The sequence below is a fragment of the Archocentrus centrarchus genome, chromosome 3 (assembly GCF_007364275.1).
Source record: "Archocentrus centrarchus isolate MPI-CPG fArcCen1 chromosome 3, fArcCen1, whole genome shotgun sequence".
NCBI lineage: Eukaryota > Metazoa > Chordata > Actinopteri > Cichliformes > Cichlidae > Archocentrus > Archocentrus centrarchus.
The window spans coordinates 13,981,978-13,995,358 of record NC_044348.1 but is presented as its reverse complement, the minus strand read 5'-3'; the positions used below and the strand labels follow the sequence as shown (position 1 = coordinate 13,995,358).

General features: G+C 40.7%; 2 protein-coding genes across 4 annotated transcripts in view; both read left to right on the top strand.

Annotated features, from left to right (window-relative positions):
• The window catches only part of fam189a1 (family with sequence similarity 189 member A1), a 113,114-nt gene extending 112,146 nt beyond the window's left edge, over positions 1-968 (top strand). Inside the window, exon 12 of one of the 2 annotated variants that reach the window (XM_030726095.1) lies at positions 180-968. In XM_030726095.1, coding sequence (XP_030581955.1) covers positions 180-383 — 204 coding nt within the window. In that variant the 3' untranslated portion in view covers positions 384-968. The remainder of the gene's footprint in view (positions 1-179) is intronic. The other variant, XM_030726094.1, reaches the window with a different exon arrangement.
• Positions 969-1,658: 690 nt separating this feature from the next.
• golm2 (golgi membrane protein 2) lies at positions 1,659-12,450 on the top strand. 2 transcript variants are annotated; one of them, XM_030726155.1, is made up of 10 exons: positions 1,659-2,961; positions 5,606-5,660; positions 5,829-5,931; positions 7,275-7,365; positions 7,630-7,756; positions 7,992-8,075; positions 9,081-9,359; positions 9,694-9,831; positions 10,945-11,112; positions 12,164-12,450. In XM_030726155.1, the coding sequence occupies exons 1-10, from the start codon at positions 2,635-2,637 to the stop codon at positions 12,241-12,243; spliced, it is 1,452 nt and encodes a 483-aa protein (XP_030582015.1). In that variant the 5' UTR covers positions 1,659-2,634; the 3' UTR covers positions 12,244-12,450. The 2 variants fall into 2 exon arrangements, with proteins under 2 accessions (XP_030582015.1, XP_030582016.1); XM_030726156.1 differs by lacking the exon at positions 10,945-11,112.
• Positions 12,451-13,381: the final 931 nt, after the last annotated feature.

Sequence of the window (13,381 nt, the reverse complement as noted above, 5' to 3'; positions counted from 1 at the left end):
CTGCCATCTAACTTGTAATAGAGTCTAAGTACCTCTGCAAAATCTGTAACTTAGAAACATCTTGAGGCTTAAGACATAGATGACTGAATGCCATCTTTGTAGCAGTGAGCAGTAAGAAATGTCTCAAAATGCTCCCGTTATGTGTCTGCCATTGATTCCTGATGGTTTTGTGCTGACAGGTGATGACCCAGCGCGTCATAGGCAGTCCCAGGAAGCGTGGCCATGAGGATCTTCATCTCCAGAGCTGTGGTGCTTTGAGTTCATCCCCATCCCCTTCCATGCGCCGTCCAAAGCATCTCCCACAAACAACCAGCGCCTGCACCAACCCACTGAGCTCCCCCTTATCTGAACAAAGCCTTGAGTGCAGAGAAACTATTCTTTGACCACTCTCCCAACAAGGACTCGGGTCTAAACTCTGAGGGCAATTCCAGGATGCTGGTGTTGCAGACACACTGTCCTGAGCATCTGATGTCTGTGGAGCATTTAGGAACTCTTCGGGCATCGTGAGACTCTCTCTTGAACGGTGTGACTGGAGCGCAAAGCTACTGAAATGCTGTCATACTGTATTCCCTAGTGCCCTGTGAGACTGTGCCAAGTCATCAGCAGAAATGGTAGCAAACTCAGACTGAGCCTGCCAGTGTCTGTAGTGGCTTATTTCTCATCAGAAAAACAAAAGAATGTTTCTCCCTCAGGGGATCTTTTCTACTCAGTTTCATCTCTTAAAAAAGAAACAAATACGCAGCTGGTAAGTTTGGATCAGTGACTGAAAGACAAAGGAGATTGTGTTATCAGTATTCCTCTTGTCCTTGTAAGAAACAGAGCAAATACATGTTTGTATTAAACTGTGAACTGAATTAACAGGACTTTGTTTGCAGACTTTGTGGAATTGTTACTGACAGGGTGGTGACTATTTTGTGGTTCAAGAACATCACAGATGTGGATTATTTAACTTACCTCATTGTGTTACAATTCTTATCCGTGTTACAATAAAATATGCATTTATATTTAGTGCTTTGTGTGTATCTGGGTTTTTTTCTGAATGTTACAAGATAATTTATATTTGTCTATAGGTATTTACATTTTGCATATTAAAAGAAGTGGCCAAAATGACAAACACTAGGCAATGCAATAATCATGCCATAAAGTACAGTTTAGAGAAGCTGTTCCAGTTACACAGTAACTCCTATTCCTTGGATAACTATTATTATTTAGATTTTAATACCTGAAAAATGATCAAAGGCAGTTCTTCAAGCAACTAGACCAAATTTGAAAATGGTACTTGGTTAATATATACCAACTCTATCATATGTGAGCTTTAATTTAACTCTCGCAAGTATTGGTATTCCATACCCAGACTTTTCAGTTGTTGAATACAACTGGATGGATGATCAGCATAGTAATGATGTTTAAAATATACAATCAAACTTTTCTTCCACTTATCCAATTTAGTGACGTTGGAGGGGGTTGTAGCCTATCCCATCTGCCAAAGGGCAAGAGGCAGGGTGATACCTGGACAGGTTGCCAGTTTCTCACAAGACTAACAGTTAGACAACCATTCACACCCATTTAGAATCCGCAATCAACCGAAATCATGCCTTAAAAAAAACAACATTTTGAAAACTGGAACCTTTGAACTGTAAAGTCAAATGAGATGAATCATCTCAATGTTTCTTCAAGACTGTCCTGCTTCCGGTCTTTATGTATAGCCTCTCTTTAATGCTTTAAAGCCGATTTAATTGCAATTGTCGTGTGGACAGTGCTTCCGCCGATCATGTAAGACACAAGTATAGCTCTCAAGTCTAAAACGTATAAATGTGCTCATAGTGGCGAAAGAAAGCGAATACCAATGTGGACTTTTATTATGAAACGCGCGTGTTCGCTAGCAAAGAGCGGAAATGAAAGGGAGGGATCGCAGCTAACTTCATGCAGCGCAGACGCGATGTATGGAAGGCAGTGAATCGTGGACAGTGTAATAAAAACCGGGTATTCATAGTGTATGCCTTTCGGGTTTGAGTAGTTGTGTTGCAAAACTCAAATCCGTCCTCCGCAATTAAAGAGGGCACGGTTCTCTGACAGAAGCCGTTGGTGTTTTCGCATCTACGGTTGCTAGCTAGCAGTTAATATGAGCTAACTATCGCAAGGGTCAGAATTCAGGATCCGCGGTAGTTCTGTTTGACGGTGATTTTAGGGATTAGTGGAGCTCCAGGCGTCTGTGCGTCCAGGACTACTTCATTTGCCAGAGAAGCACAAAATAATTAGCTGAAGGCCAAGGTTGTACAGCTAGCTTATATGGTTTATAGCACTCCTCAGTGCCACGGCGCCGTGTTGTAGCTGTCCACGTCTCGTCTGCCAGCTGAGCTAGGCCACGTCCCTGCGGGCGTATTTCACTTACTAACATTGGACGAATTGCAGAGAAAGATGCCTAGTGAGCGGAAGGAGGAAGGAGAGCAACGTTCAGTAGAGATGTGATCCTTTAACATTCATGACTCTGTGAAGCGTCTGTATTCCCGAGCACTTGCCGCATATACACGGCATGTCACGTAGACGGATGTGTTTCACACCGGGAGAATAGTCTTCATTGAGCTCATTGGGTTGCAGTAACAACCTGAAATATCGTTAGACTTTGTTTGTGAAATGGTTGGGTTTGGCGCAAACCGACGGGGAGGTCGCCTCCCGTCCTTCATCTTAATTTTCCTGATGGTTATCATCGCCGTACTGTCTTTCAACTATTGGACAGTGTCCAACAAGCACGGCCGCTTGCTGGATGAGCTGGCGGAGGTGCAGACGCAGGTGAAGCGCACGGACGCGGCGCGGAGCCGGCTGGAGAAGCGGAACTCGGAGCTGATGGTGCAGGTGGACACGCACAGGAAACAGATCGACCAGAAGGATGGGGACTACAACGTCCTGGAGGGCAAGCTCCAGGCCAGGGATGGGCTCATTAAAAAGTGCACAGATGAAAAGGTATACTTCACTTTTGCCTTTGTCTGGGTCTGATGGAGTTTATGGTTCTTTTATTAATGCAACGTATTGGAGCAGGTAACCAAACATTTCTTAGGTAAGGCACAGCGTCAAGTGTATTCGTCTTTGAGTGCCACTGTAATAATTATCTGTGTGTGTTTGGGGGCAAGACTGACTCACTCATTATTTAATCTAGAGGTGGGTGTCATGTTCTCTGGGAAGGCAAATAGCATTGACAAGAAGGTTTTTCATTACACTGGGTCAGGGATATTTGGACAAGTATCACTTGTAAAACAAGAAGGGCAGAACAATATTTAGTCTGTCATAGCACCATGTCTAATCTCACCACAGTATTGTCACTGTAATCTCTCAGCTTTATATTAGATGAAGCAAATATCTTTATCTACTTCAGAGAGGTAAGAGAGGCTGTCTTGAGTATGACCCACACAGTTTCATCTCCCTCAGCTGCTCTTACCTGAATATTTTCCTACCAAGAATATCTTTGTTACTTCACAGCTCCCAGCTTCCTGGATGAAAGGGGTGTCATCTCACAGCACTTATGTTTATAGGCCACTTCAACTGTGTTTTTGTAGGTGATAATATTTAATTTTATTTTGAGATTCATAGTGCAGGAGTTTTAGTACGTACTGGTGAATGCTGATGGTCCAGCTACTTAGGTGATTGTGCTAGATAGAACATTTTTTCATTCACCTGCAAATCATTAATTTCCATCCATCCATTCTCTTCCGCTTATCCTTTTGGGGGGGCTGGGGCCTATCCCAGCTGTCATAGGGCGAGAGGCAGGGTACACCCTGTACAGGTCGCCACTTGATTAATTTGGTTTACACTGTTAATTGTTAGATTTCCCTACATTACTATCAACTATCTTCCTGCGCATAACAAAGGAAATTACAGGTGTACTTAGACCCACAAAGGAAAGCAAATTGAATTCAACTTTAGGTTTTTGTGTTGCTGATTTACACATTCATTCTATCAGCACATTATTACAGGTTTGTGGGGATTTATTTATTCACTATGAGTTGCTCGTCAATGTCACATTGACATTCCCACATCTTGTCCTGCACAGTTGCCCAGCTAGTATTTCAGTGGCTTTTATGTCCCAGCACCTTCTGAATCTTGGGTGTGAGTCCAGCCACCGTGGGAGGGTAATTTGCATCCAGTGTGGCTCAGTTTGTGGTTTTCAAAGCTTATGTTTATCCATTGTGTGGTTTAGTGTCACTCCCTGGTCTGAGTACAGACAATAAAATGCTGTAGTATTCATCAATTTGAACTAGACATGATGCTTGAGATTTTTGTGACATTATTTTAACTAGATGCAGAAGATGATTTATTGTGAGGTCCTGAATTGCCAACCTTATACAATTAAAAACACATTTATTGCATGTTTTCAAGTGAATCTGAAGGTTGGAGGCAGGTCATGGGGAACAGTGTCTTGCTTTCCCTGATAAGCTGTCCTTAGCCACAACACATGAAACTTTCTCACAACCTTTGGTGTCAGGTGACTGGTACTGATACTGTTATAAAGGCCTATACATGAATGCATTGACTAGAGCCCGTGAAGTGAAGATGAGGAATAAAAAGTCTAAGCTCCCTTGTTTATTGAGTAAATTCCAGCGTCCGGCTCTGTCTCCACTTAATCTGGATAAAACGTTGTTCTCCTCCTTTCTTTTGTCAACAGACCAAACCTGTTTAAACAGTATGCTTGCTATGTACAATCTGAGGGGCGTTTGCTGCAGAGAAAGTCACAGAGGAGTCTGAAAAATGGCTTTCAAACAGAACAGTCGATAGTCTTGTACAATAAAATGCAAACATCAGTTATGCAGCCTTATAGTTCTTCGTTTAGTCTGGTTGTTTACTAAAGAGACAGGCGGCACAGGGAAGCCATTACCCACTTATGAGCGTCTAACAAGATGAAGCTTTACTCTTACAGCAGTTGACATTAATGCTGTATTTCCTGTCCAGTCTTATTGACTGCCTTCTGTCTCAGTCAGTCTGCATGGCTGATTCAAGAGCTCGATTCTAACTGCGACAAGTTTTTGGTCCACGGGCAGATAAAGTATGTCCATTAAAATCTTCTGCAGCATAAACCCCTTAGCTCTGCCAGTTAGTGTTAGCATGTTGCTGTCGTCATTTTCCCAAAATATGGTTAAATACTCTGTCACAATGGTGGGTACTTGAATACATAGTCTTTGTATCCTAGTTGTAATATTGGATTTTATTATGGTAAGTGTGGTAAGTGTAAATAAAAGAGACCATAAACCAGCTATGAATGAGCTATCAACTTTTGCGCTGGTGTTTTCTTCATGTTAGAAAGTTTGTTTTTTTTCTGTGAAATATTATGTCTTTCAGCTGGATGAATCTGAAATTATTTTGCAGCTTGGGATCCCAAAATTGGACAAATGTCTAATAATCCAGAGTTTTGACGAACTGCCGTCTGTTTTTGCTGTGAAACATTAGAAAGAAGACTAACCTGTTTTCCCAGTTTGTTTGTTTTTTTATAGGGAGTGACTGACAATTCAGGAACCCGTTGCAGAGATGTACAACCAGTTTAACAAAACTGTGTTCATACAGCTTGCACACTTCCCATAACTAATGCAAGTTCTGAATATGTCTTTTCATGTTGCAGATGAAGCTGCAGGATGATGTCACAGCCAAAATGACAGAAATTCAGAGGCTCAAAGGTAAAACTTCAGACTGTGTTGGCCAACAGAGGGCGCTCTCAGCATGCTGGCAACTCCTTCCACAGAGAATATGTAATCATTCCAAAGCATCTTCAAATAGCACTGCGGGTCTTTCAATAAACCTCTTCAAAATATTGTTTGTTTTTGTGTGTCCTTTACTGCAAACAGAGCAGCTAAAGGAGCTCAAGCAAGAGTTCATGAAGCAGGAAGAGCAGCTAAGAGAAGTGAAGAAAAATAGCACTACTTTGGAAAGAAAACTGGAATATGAGAGGTATGTTAATTCTTTACATATGCCTCAGTCTTAGGTATGGCCATTTTGAGGAGCTGTGAGCTCTCAGATTGCACTTGCATAATTAGTCCATCACGATTTTGGCTTCCCACAATTAAATGAACGTGATAGAATGGTATTGAAAATCGATGCTCCAACAATACAACACAGAGCAAAAAGCTAATCAGGTGCTCCCTAAATCACTGCCTGACGACATGCCTGCGTGTGCCAATTATAGCTGATCCCTGCACCGCACAGGGTGAAGTTTCCTCGGTCCGCTTGACCACATTGACTACAGATAACACACGATCAAAACAAAAATGAAACATGCAGCACTGCAGGAAGTGAAGTGGCTGTCCCTCGAAGCAGCTCATCACCCACTGTTTGGAAATACTTTGGATTTAGGACAAGTGATGCTAACCAAGAACAAATTCAGCAAGTGCTGTAAAGTTGCTGCTGCACTGCAAAGCAACACAACTAACTTAAGCAAACACCTGAAAATGCACCACAATCTGCAGTATATTTAATTCACAAAGGCCAAGAAAAACAATGCAGTGGTAGCTAACGGGAATCGTCCAACACCAACTCTGGCATCCACAAAAGTGAGCCTGTACAGCGTGCACAGTGTATCCACGCAGATGCACTGAAGTCACTGACACAGTTGCATTCCAGTCAGCCAAAGATAAGTGTCTAGTAAACACAATGAATAACAAAGGCTTCAGGAAAACAGCCAGATTACTGGACAAAAGATATTTTAACCCAGCACACAATTATTTTTCCAAACTGGCAAAACCTTTGCTGTGTGTAAAATGTTACACAGAGAGAGGGATTTCACAGCTGCCAAGTACTTCCCAATGAGTTTTATTCATATCCGATTTTATATTGTACCTCTAGGAAGTGCACTTAGGTCAGGGGAATAAGCACCTTATTTGTCTGCAAAGATTAATTAACTGGAGTGTTACACAGTGCGAAAATGAAAACAATGCCCTGTTGCTTTTATTTGTTTTTCTTCTAATAGATGCACTGAATTTAGGTGAAGGAGGACCAATTTTATTTTGATGCAGATTTGTACAACATGGATGTGAACGCAGTGTTATGTTTACATAAACGGTGCAATAAATCATTTTTGTTACTGAAACTAATCAATAATTGTTCATTTTGGCCATAATCACCCATAATGTTTTTTTTCGCATTAGCTGTTTTAAGCTTGTTAGAATATGTTTGTGCTCTTTTTTTTTTTTTTTTTTTTTTTTTTTTTTTTTTTGTCTGTTTGTACAAATCAGTTTTATAACACTGAAAGAATGCCTCATTATGGAGATGAAACTGAATTAATATGTGTTAACTAGTTTACAGTGTGGACGTCAGATTGCACAGCTGAAAAACGAATATGAAGAAGCAAAAAAGACTCTGGAGAAAGAATCATCAAAGCTAAGATGGGTTAGTCTGATAAATCTCAACAAAAAGGATATCAGTTGTTCTTGTGATTTGTTAGTAAATGATGAAAAGTTGTCTGTGTGACACATTGCATTTGTTAATCAGTGTAACATTTATTCACTGCTTTTGGATCTTTAACATAGAGGTACTTAAAGTAGAAATTGATTGTCCAGTATTTCTATACTTTTTAAAGCATTCCTGTTCATAAAACAGCTTATTATTCTTTTCCATAATCTTCTTTTTTTTCACCTTTTTAATAATTTTCAGAATCCACTGGATGGTCACAAGGGTGTAGAGGCAGGTAGACGTGCAGAGAGAGAGCCTGGTGTGGAGGTGGATAAAGAGCGCCACACAGTGGCCAATCACCATCATGACAGACAGTCCGATCTGAAAGGTACGGCAGGTGTGATTGAGTTGAGCAGAGCTGCTACTGTCCCAACCGCTCTATTTCGTGTTGCTTTGTGCTTATATGTGAAATAATGATGTTGACTGTTTGGAGAAGATCTTCATGCAATAATTGCTCACATGGATCTTTTTATTTTTTTTAATGTAAACAGCAGTTTCTTCACACTCTGTGGTTGTTAGTCCTGTACCCATTCCTGAGTCCCATTCCTTGTGCTGTGTTACAGAAGAGATAGGTAAACCCGGGAGTGATGCTGGCATGCCTGGTATTGAAGACAGTGAGGTGGGAAAAATTGACGATGTGCAGTTTGGTAAGTACCGTAATGAACCGCAACTTTAAACGATCAAGCTCAACAAATTGAGTAGAAGAAATTCTGTAGCTGTATGTACAATTATACTAACATTTGGACATTTTATTAGGCAGTATAGGTATTGCAAAGTGCTATCAAACAGTAATAAAGTCTGTCTTTGTGAGAGGCTTTATTACTGTTTATTACTGTCCAGCTGACGCTTCGTGACCGTACACTGAACAGCACGAAATGGCACCCATCTGGATCCCATCATTTTGGAGTCAGCGTCAGGTGGCACTTTGAGGAACTATAGTTTTTTTGGCGGTCACCACGGTGGTGTGGTGGTTAGCACCATTGCCCCACAGCAAGAAGGTCCTGGGTTTGAATCCACCAGCTGACTGGGGGCTTTTCTGTTTGGAGTTTGTGTGTTCTCTCTTTGTCTGTGTGGATTCTCTCCGGGTAATCCGGCTTCCTTCCACAGTCCATAGACATGCATGTTAGGTTAATTGGGATGGGACTGAACTGAACTGAGGAAGCCTCTTTGGATGAGAGGTGAAACTTCTTCAAAAACTTAAAGAAGTCCAGTCACCTTTTTCAAGCTCTTAAGGCTAGCATGACCTGAATGACTGAGAACCTGCACAGACATGTCCTGTAACAGCTATGGTAGGCTCCAGCCAACTGCAGCCCTGAATTGGATAAGCGGAAGAAGATGGATGGATAGTTTTTTTTGGCTCTTCTACATAGGCTTGATTTTTCATTCCTCGAGGTTGCTGCTTAGTTAAGTATTGTGAAACTGAAACCATACCTGGAGAACAGTAACTGACCCATATAACTTACACTGAATAGCGCATGTAAAGTTAGAAAATGCCACTCCCTTGTCTTAAAAAAAACCAAACAAAAAAAAAACCATACATAGCTTTCTACAGTTTAAAGTTTCATCTGTTTTTTTGTTTTTGCCATTGTGGCAAGTAGGTCACTAAAATTGTATTACTTCCTGACCTTTGTCACCCTGCCCTTTACCTACAGCCTTGAAGAAACCAGCCATCACACAGAAGCATGATGAAGCCCCGGATGCGGTCGTGGGAGCTGGAGCTGGACCTGGAGTTGGGGGAGCCGATGTTCCCGGAGGTCAGGGCATGTTGCTGGACCAGCCCAAACTCCAGCACGACAGACTGGAGGGCCGAGCAGCAGCACTTGCACCCCCAGGCATCAACAAACAGGCAGAGAAATCAATAATATTTGAAGAAGACAACAAAGTGGGTATCAAGGCAGACGAGTTGGGGGAACAGCAAAGACAACTTCGAGGTACAGTAAACACATCCATACAACTGCTATTCATTTTAATAATCTTTGTTTTTGAGCCTTTAGGCATGTGATTATAAAGTGCCTGGCTTTGCAGATGATTTTTAATGGTTTTGGTTGTTTGTCTTTCACTGCATCTTATTTGTTTAGTTTCTCCATATTCTTTTTCTTTTTCAATGACTTTTCCCCGTCATGTGTAACCACTTCCAGAAGTTTGAGTTCTACCTCAAAGAGTGTAAATGTAGCTTATTAACCGGGCTGTGCTTTGAGACAACAGTACTTGGAACAACTGCGCCTGGTTTTGAAGTATTCATGGTTTTGTCTTTCTAATCATCAGTTCCTGATGATGTCAGAGGTGAAGGCGAACACTTGAAGAGGATTCCTCTGCCCCCCAACCCCGCCCAGGTGCCCAATCCCATCCAGCCTCAGCACGTCAAAGACCAAGTCCCAGCAGAACCAGTACACCACCGCCAAAGTGAGTTCCTTTACCAAACTCTGAAAAAGTGACCACAACCAAGGGGGGTAGTGGTTATGTATTTTTCTTGAACTGTTGATTGATTTCACACATCAAGTAAAATTATAGCTCTGTCTGTCTTTTTAAAACTTTCTGATATGTAATAATACAGAGGGTAAAAAACAACTTACTATGGTGCCATTTGTGTAAATATTTTTCCCACTGCCAGTTCAATACACCCTCCTAAACATAAGACCTTTTCAGGAAAGATGGGATTTCTTAGTATGTAAGTCCTATCTGAACATGGTTAGGACTCTGTAACAGAGGGCTCTGTTGCAGAAGAAGGAAGACAAATGACACTTGGCTCCTAGATTTTCCTTTCCTGCTGCTGCTCTGCTTTACTGCCCCCCCCCCCTTTTTTTTTTAAATTCAGTTCTCTCTTGTGCACTTCCATCTCACTGTCACCTACTGCTTAAAATGAATCACTGTGGGCTTTCATTTTGCTTTTTTTTTCTCTGCTCTGATCCTACTACGCTTGCATGTTTGTATGGCAAATTAACACCCACTAGGTGTCTCTGCTTACATTATCAGCTTGAAGACTGTGCACGGCACATCGCAAGTCCCATCCAGTCCTTCACTATCAACAATGCCGTTTCCAAATCTGTGAGGGTCTAGATAGGAACATAAACTGTCTTAGATGCTTGTGTGAAACAGATTGTAGCAATAAAAACACAATTTTAAGTAGGTTTATTTATATATTATACATCTCACAGTTGTGTTTTTTTTAGTTTTTAATTGGCAATTTTTCAAATTCCAGTTATTGGGTCATAGCATAAAGAAAGATTTACATGTAAAATGGCCAAAGAGGCCTCTTATTTGAAGCTGTATTGGACCACACCACCCACTATCAATCTAGCAGTAGGGAAATGCTGGTTTGTAATACTGCATCCAAGTCCATGATTGGCTTTTTCAGCCACCATGTATTTTACCTCATCTTCCTCATCTTTTGTCATTCTCTTAATACAACTACTTTTTCCTTCATGCATACATGATGCAGTATTTCCCTTCCCTATCTTCCTACAACTGCCTTTGCTTACCTTCCTTCCTGATGAGGCCCTTCTCTGCCTCCTGCAGGCCGGTTCTTTGATGAGAACGAGTCCCCCGTAGATCCGCAACACGGCTCTAAGCTAGCGGATTACAATGGGGACGATGGGAACGTGGGTGAGTATGAGGCCGACAAGCAGGCCGAGCTGGCCTACAATGAGGAAGAGGATGGTGATGGTGGGGAGGAAGACGTTCAAGGTGAGCCAGGCTGGGGGATTGGACTGTCTGTCCAGATGTGTATCCACCATTCCTCCTTGCTCCCTCCTTCCACCCCTGTCCTGCCACCCCAATCCATTTATCCCAAGTAGCTCACAGTAACCCTGAGTTTGGTCCTTGTGTTATCGTGAATACAGATATTTTAAAGAATTGTGGTAAAAAAAAATACCCGAGGGTCAAAGCAGAACTGCTGTGCATGGAGCTGAGGAGAATTACATGTTTTTACTCAGCACTGTAACAGTCTTAATACCTTCTTCTCCTACATGGAGGGACAACTTGACCTGGGAACTTAAGGTTCTGTGAGAGTAATTCAGTGACCATCTAGTGTTTTCTGCCCTGCCTATGCTTCGTTTTAGCTAAACCACCTGTCTGTGCCCACCAAACATCTGACCTACATCTAGACCAGTAGATATATATAGCTCACTTGTGTTCCCGAATGTGTCTGTGTTCTCCTTGAAATATTGAAATGCATATCTGTGTTTTTTTTCTTTGTTGTGATTGTTTCCTGACATCAGTTTGTGATTGCCTTTTGGATTTTAATTAAAGTGCTATTTGATACAAAAAAAAATGCAATACTGTATTTATAGGAAACAAATTTTGTTTAAATCCATCAAAAGAAAAAAAAATTATTTCATTCACAACAGCCCAGTGATGTGACTGGCTATTTTTAATTTATATCTATTACATTTATCAGATATTTTATAATATAAAGTCTCTGATTTAAATTAAAAAAAAAAAAAAGGGATATGCTTGCTGTTTACAGTTACCAACAGGAAAGCTAATATCCTAGATAACTGTATTGTTGTTGCCTCCTAAAACTAGATGATCCTCGATAAATTTCTTGTACATTAAATGCGTGTTGCTGAAGGTATACAGAGAGGGCTCTTTAAAACTTGAAGTCAGCACTACAATGTTGCATTATGGTTTCATCCACATATGCTGGAGAATATTCAAAACATAGTAAATTATTCATCTATTCAGTTATGTAATGTCTAATATTTGTGTTTTGTTTTTTTTTGTTTTTTTTCCGCAGATGATGATGATCGAGACATGCAGGGAGATCGGGCTGTGGATTATGGGAAAAAAAGACATCAAGCAAATGACATTCTTTGAATGGAAACTCATACAACCATATCTCATTTTAAAAAAAACAAAAAAACATTCAGACCTGTCTCCACAAGTGAGGTCTCGCTCAACAAAAAACATGAACATCAATATGTTTAAGAACTTCATAGGGTGCATTCTCAATGTCATGGACTATTTTGAAGAACAGACATTGCAGCTAATGAAGTAATTCTAAATAATGTAACATACTACAAAGAAGGAAAAAAAAACTCAAGGCATATTCCCCAAGCTGTGGTTAATTTGCTAATGGCTTTAAGCTAAGACAGTAGAGATTATATACTGTACTTTGACATCTGAACTTCAAGGGCAGACCATGTTTTGGTTTTGCTGCTCCTCTCATTTTCCTGTTGCTTGATACAAACTCTTCATCTGAGATCTGACACTAATTTGGAGTTCTGTCTTTCTAACATAATCTTGGGACTCTTATATGGAATTTTTTTTGTTGTTGTTGTTTACAAGAGTGGGAATACATTACAAATGCCAAGGACTTTGCTCATGGCCTGTTGAATTTGTTTCTTTTTTGACTGACAGACTAAAAAAAAGTGCTTTTTTTTATGCCATTGCATGCATTTGAAACTTTTTATTAATCAAATTGAGCAAAATACTTATGCTTAAGCAATACTTAGAACAATGTTGGTGTCCTGCACAGTGTGCAAAGATTAACCAAGCACATGTGGAGCTGACATACTGTACAAATGCTTCCATTAATGAGGTCTCTTGTACATAATATAGTTGAGCCGTTACTGTTTGTACTGAGGAAACCGAATTCCTCACCTTTAGGGGGAAATCTGTGAACATAAAAACAGTTCTGTTTGTGCAACCAGGAAAATTGATTTCTCATGGAAAGGCACAGTGAATGTAATTTAATTTTATTAAAGATGATGCTTCATGTCATTTGTGACAATACTTAATTGTCTATGCAGATGTATGAATGATTTGTCATCAGTAGTACCCTCAAAATAGCGCCTGAATAGCTTTGATGCATTATGTCCAGTGTTTTTTAAGTAATTGTAAAACATCTGTTGAGCATGTAAAGCAAGAATTGTTGGGTGAATGACCCTCAAAGACGTGCAGTCCTTTACATTTTTGAGCGCTGGAAGATGAAAGGGTGAGCGGCAGTGATCGC

What these genes read in the sequence shown, in the direction of transcription:
- golm2 (XM_030726155.1), top strand. Translation starts at nt 2,635, where the DNA reads ATGGTTGGGTTTGGCGCAAACCGACGGGGAGGTCGCCTCCCGTCCTTC. An exon ending in AATTGACGATGTGCAGTTTG is followed by an intron (nt 8,076 to 9,080) that starts GTAAGTACCGTA and finishes CTTTACCTACAG; the next exon opens with CCTTGAAGAAACCAGCCATC. An exon ending in ACAGCAAAGACAACTTCGAG is followed by an intron (nt 9,360 to 9,693) that starts GTACAGTAAACA and finishes TCTAATCATCAG; the next exon opens with TTCCTGATGATGTCAGAGGT.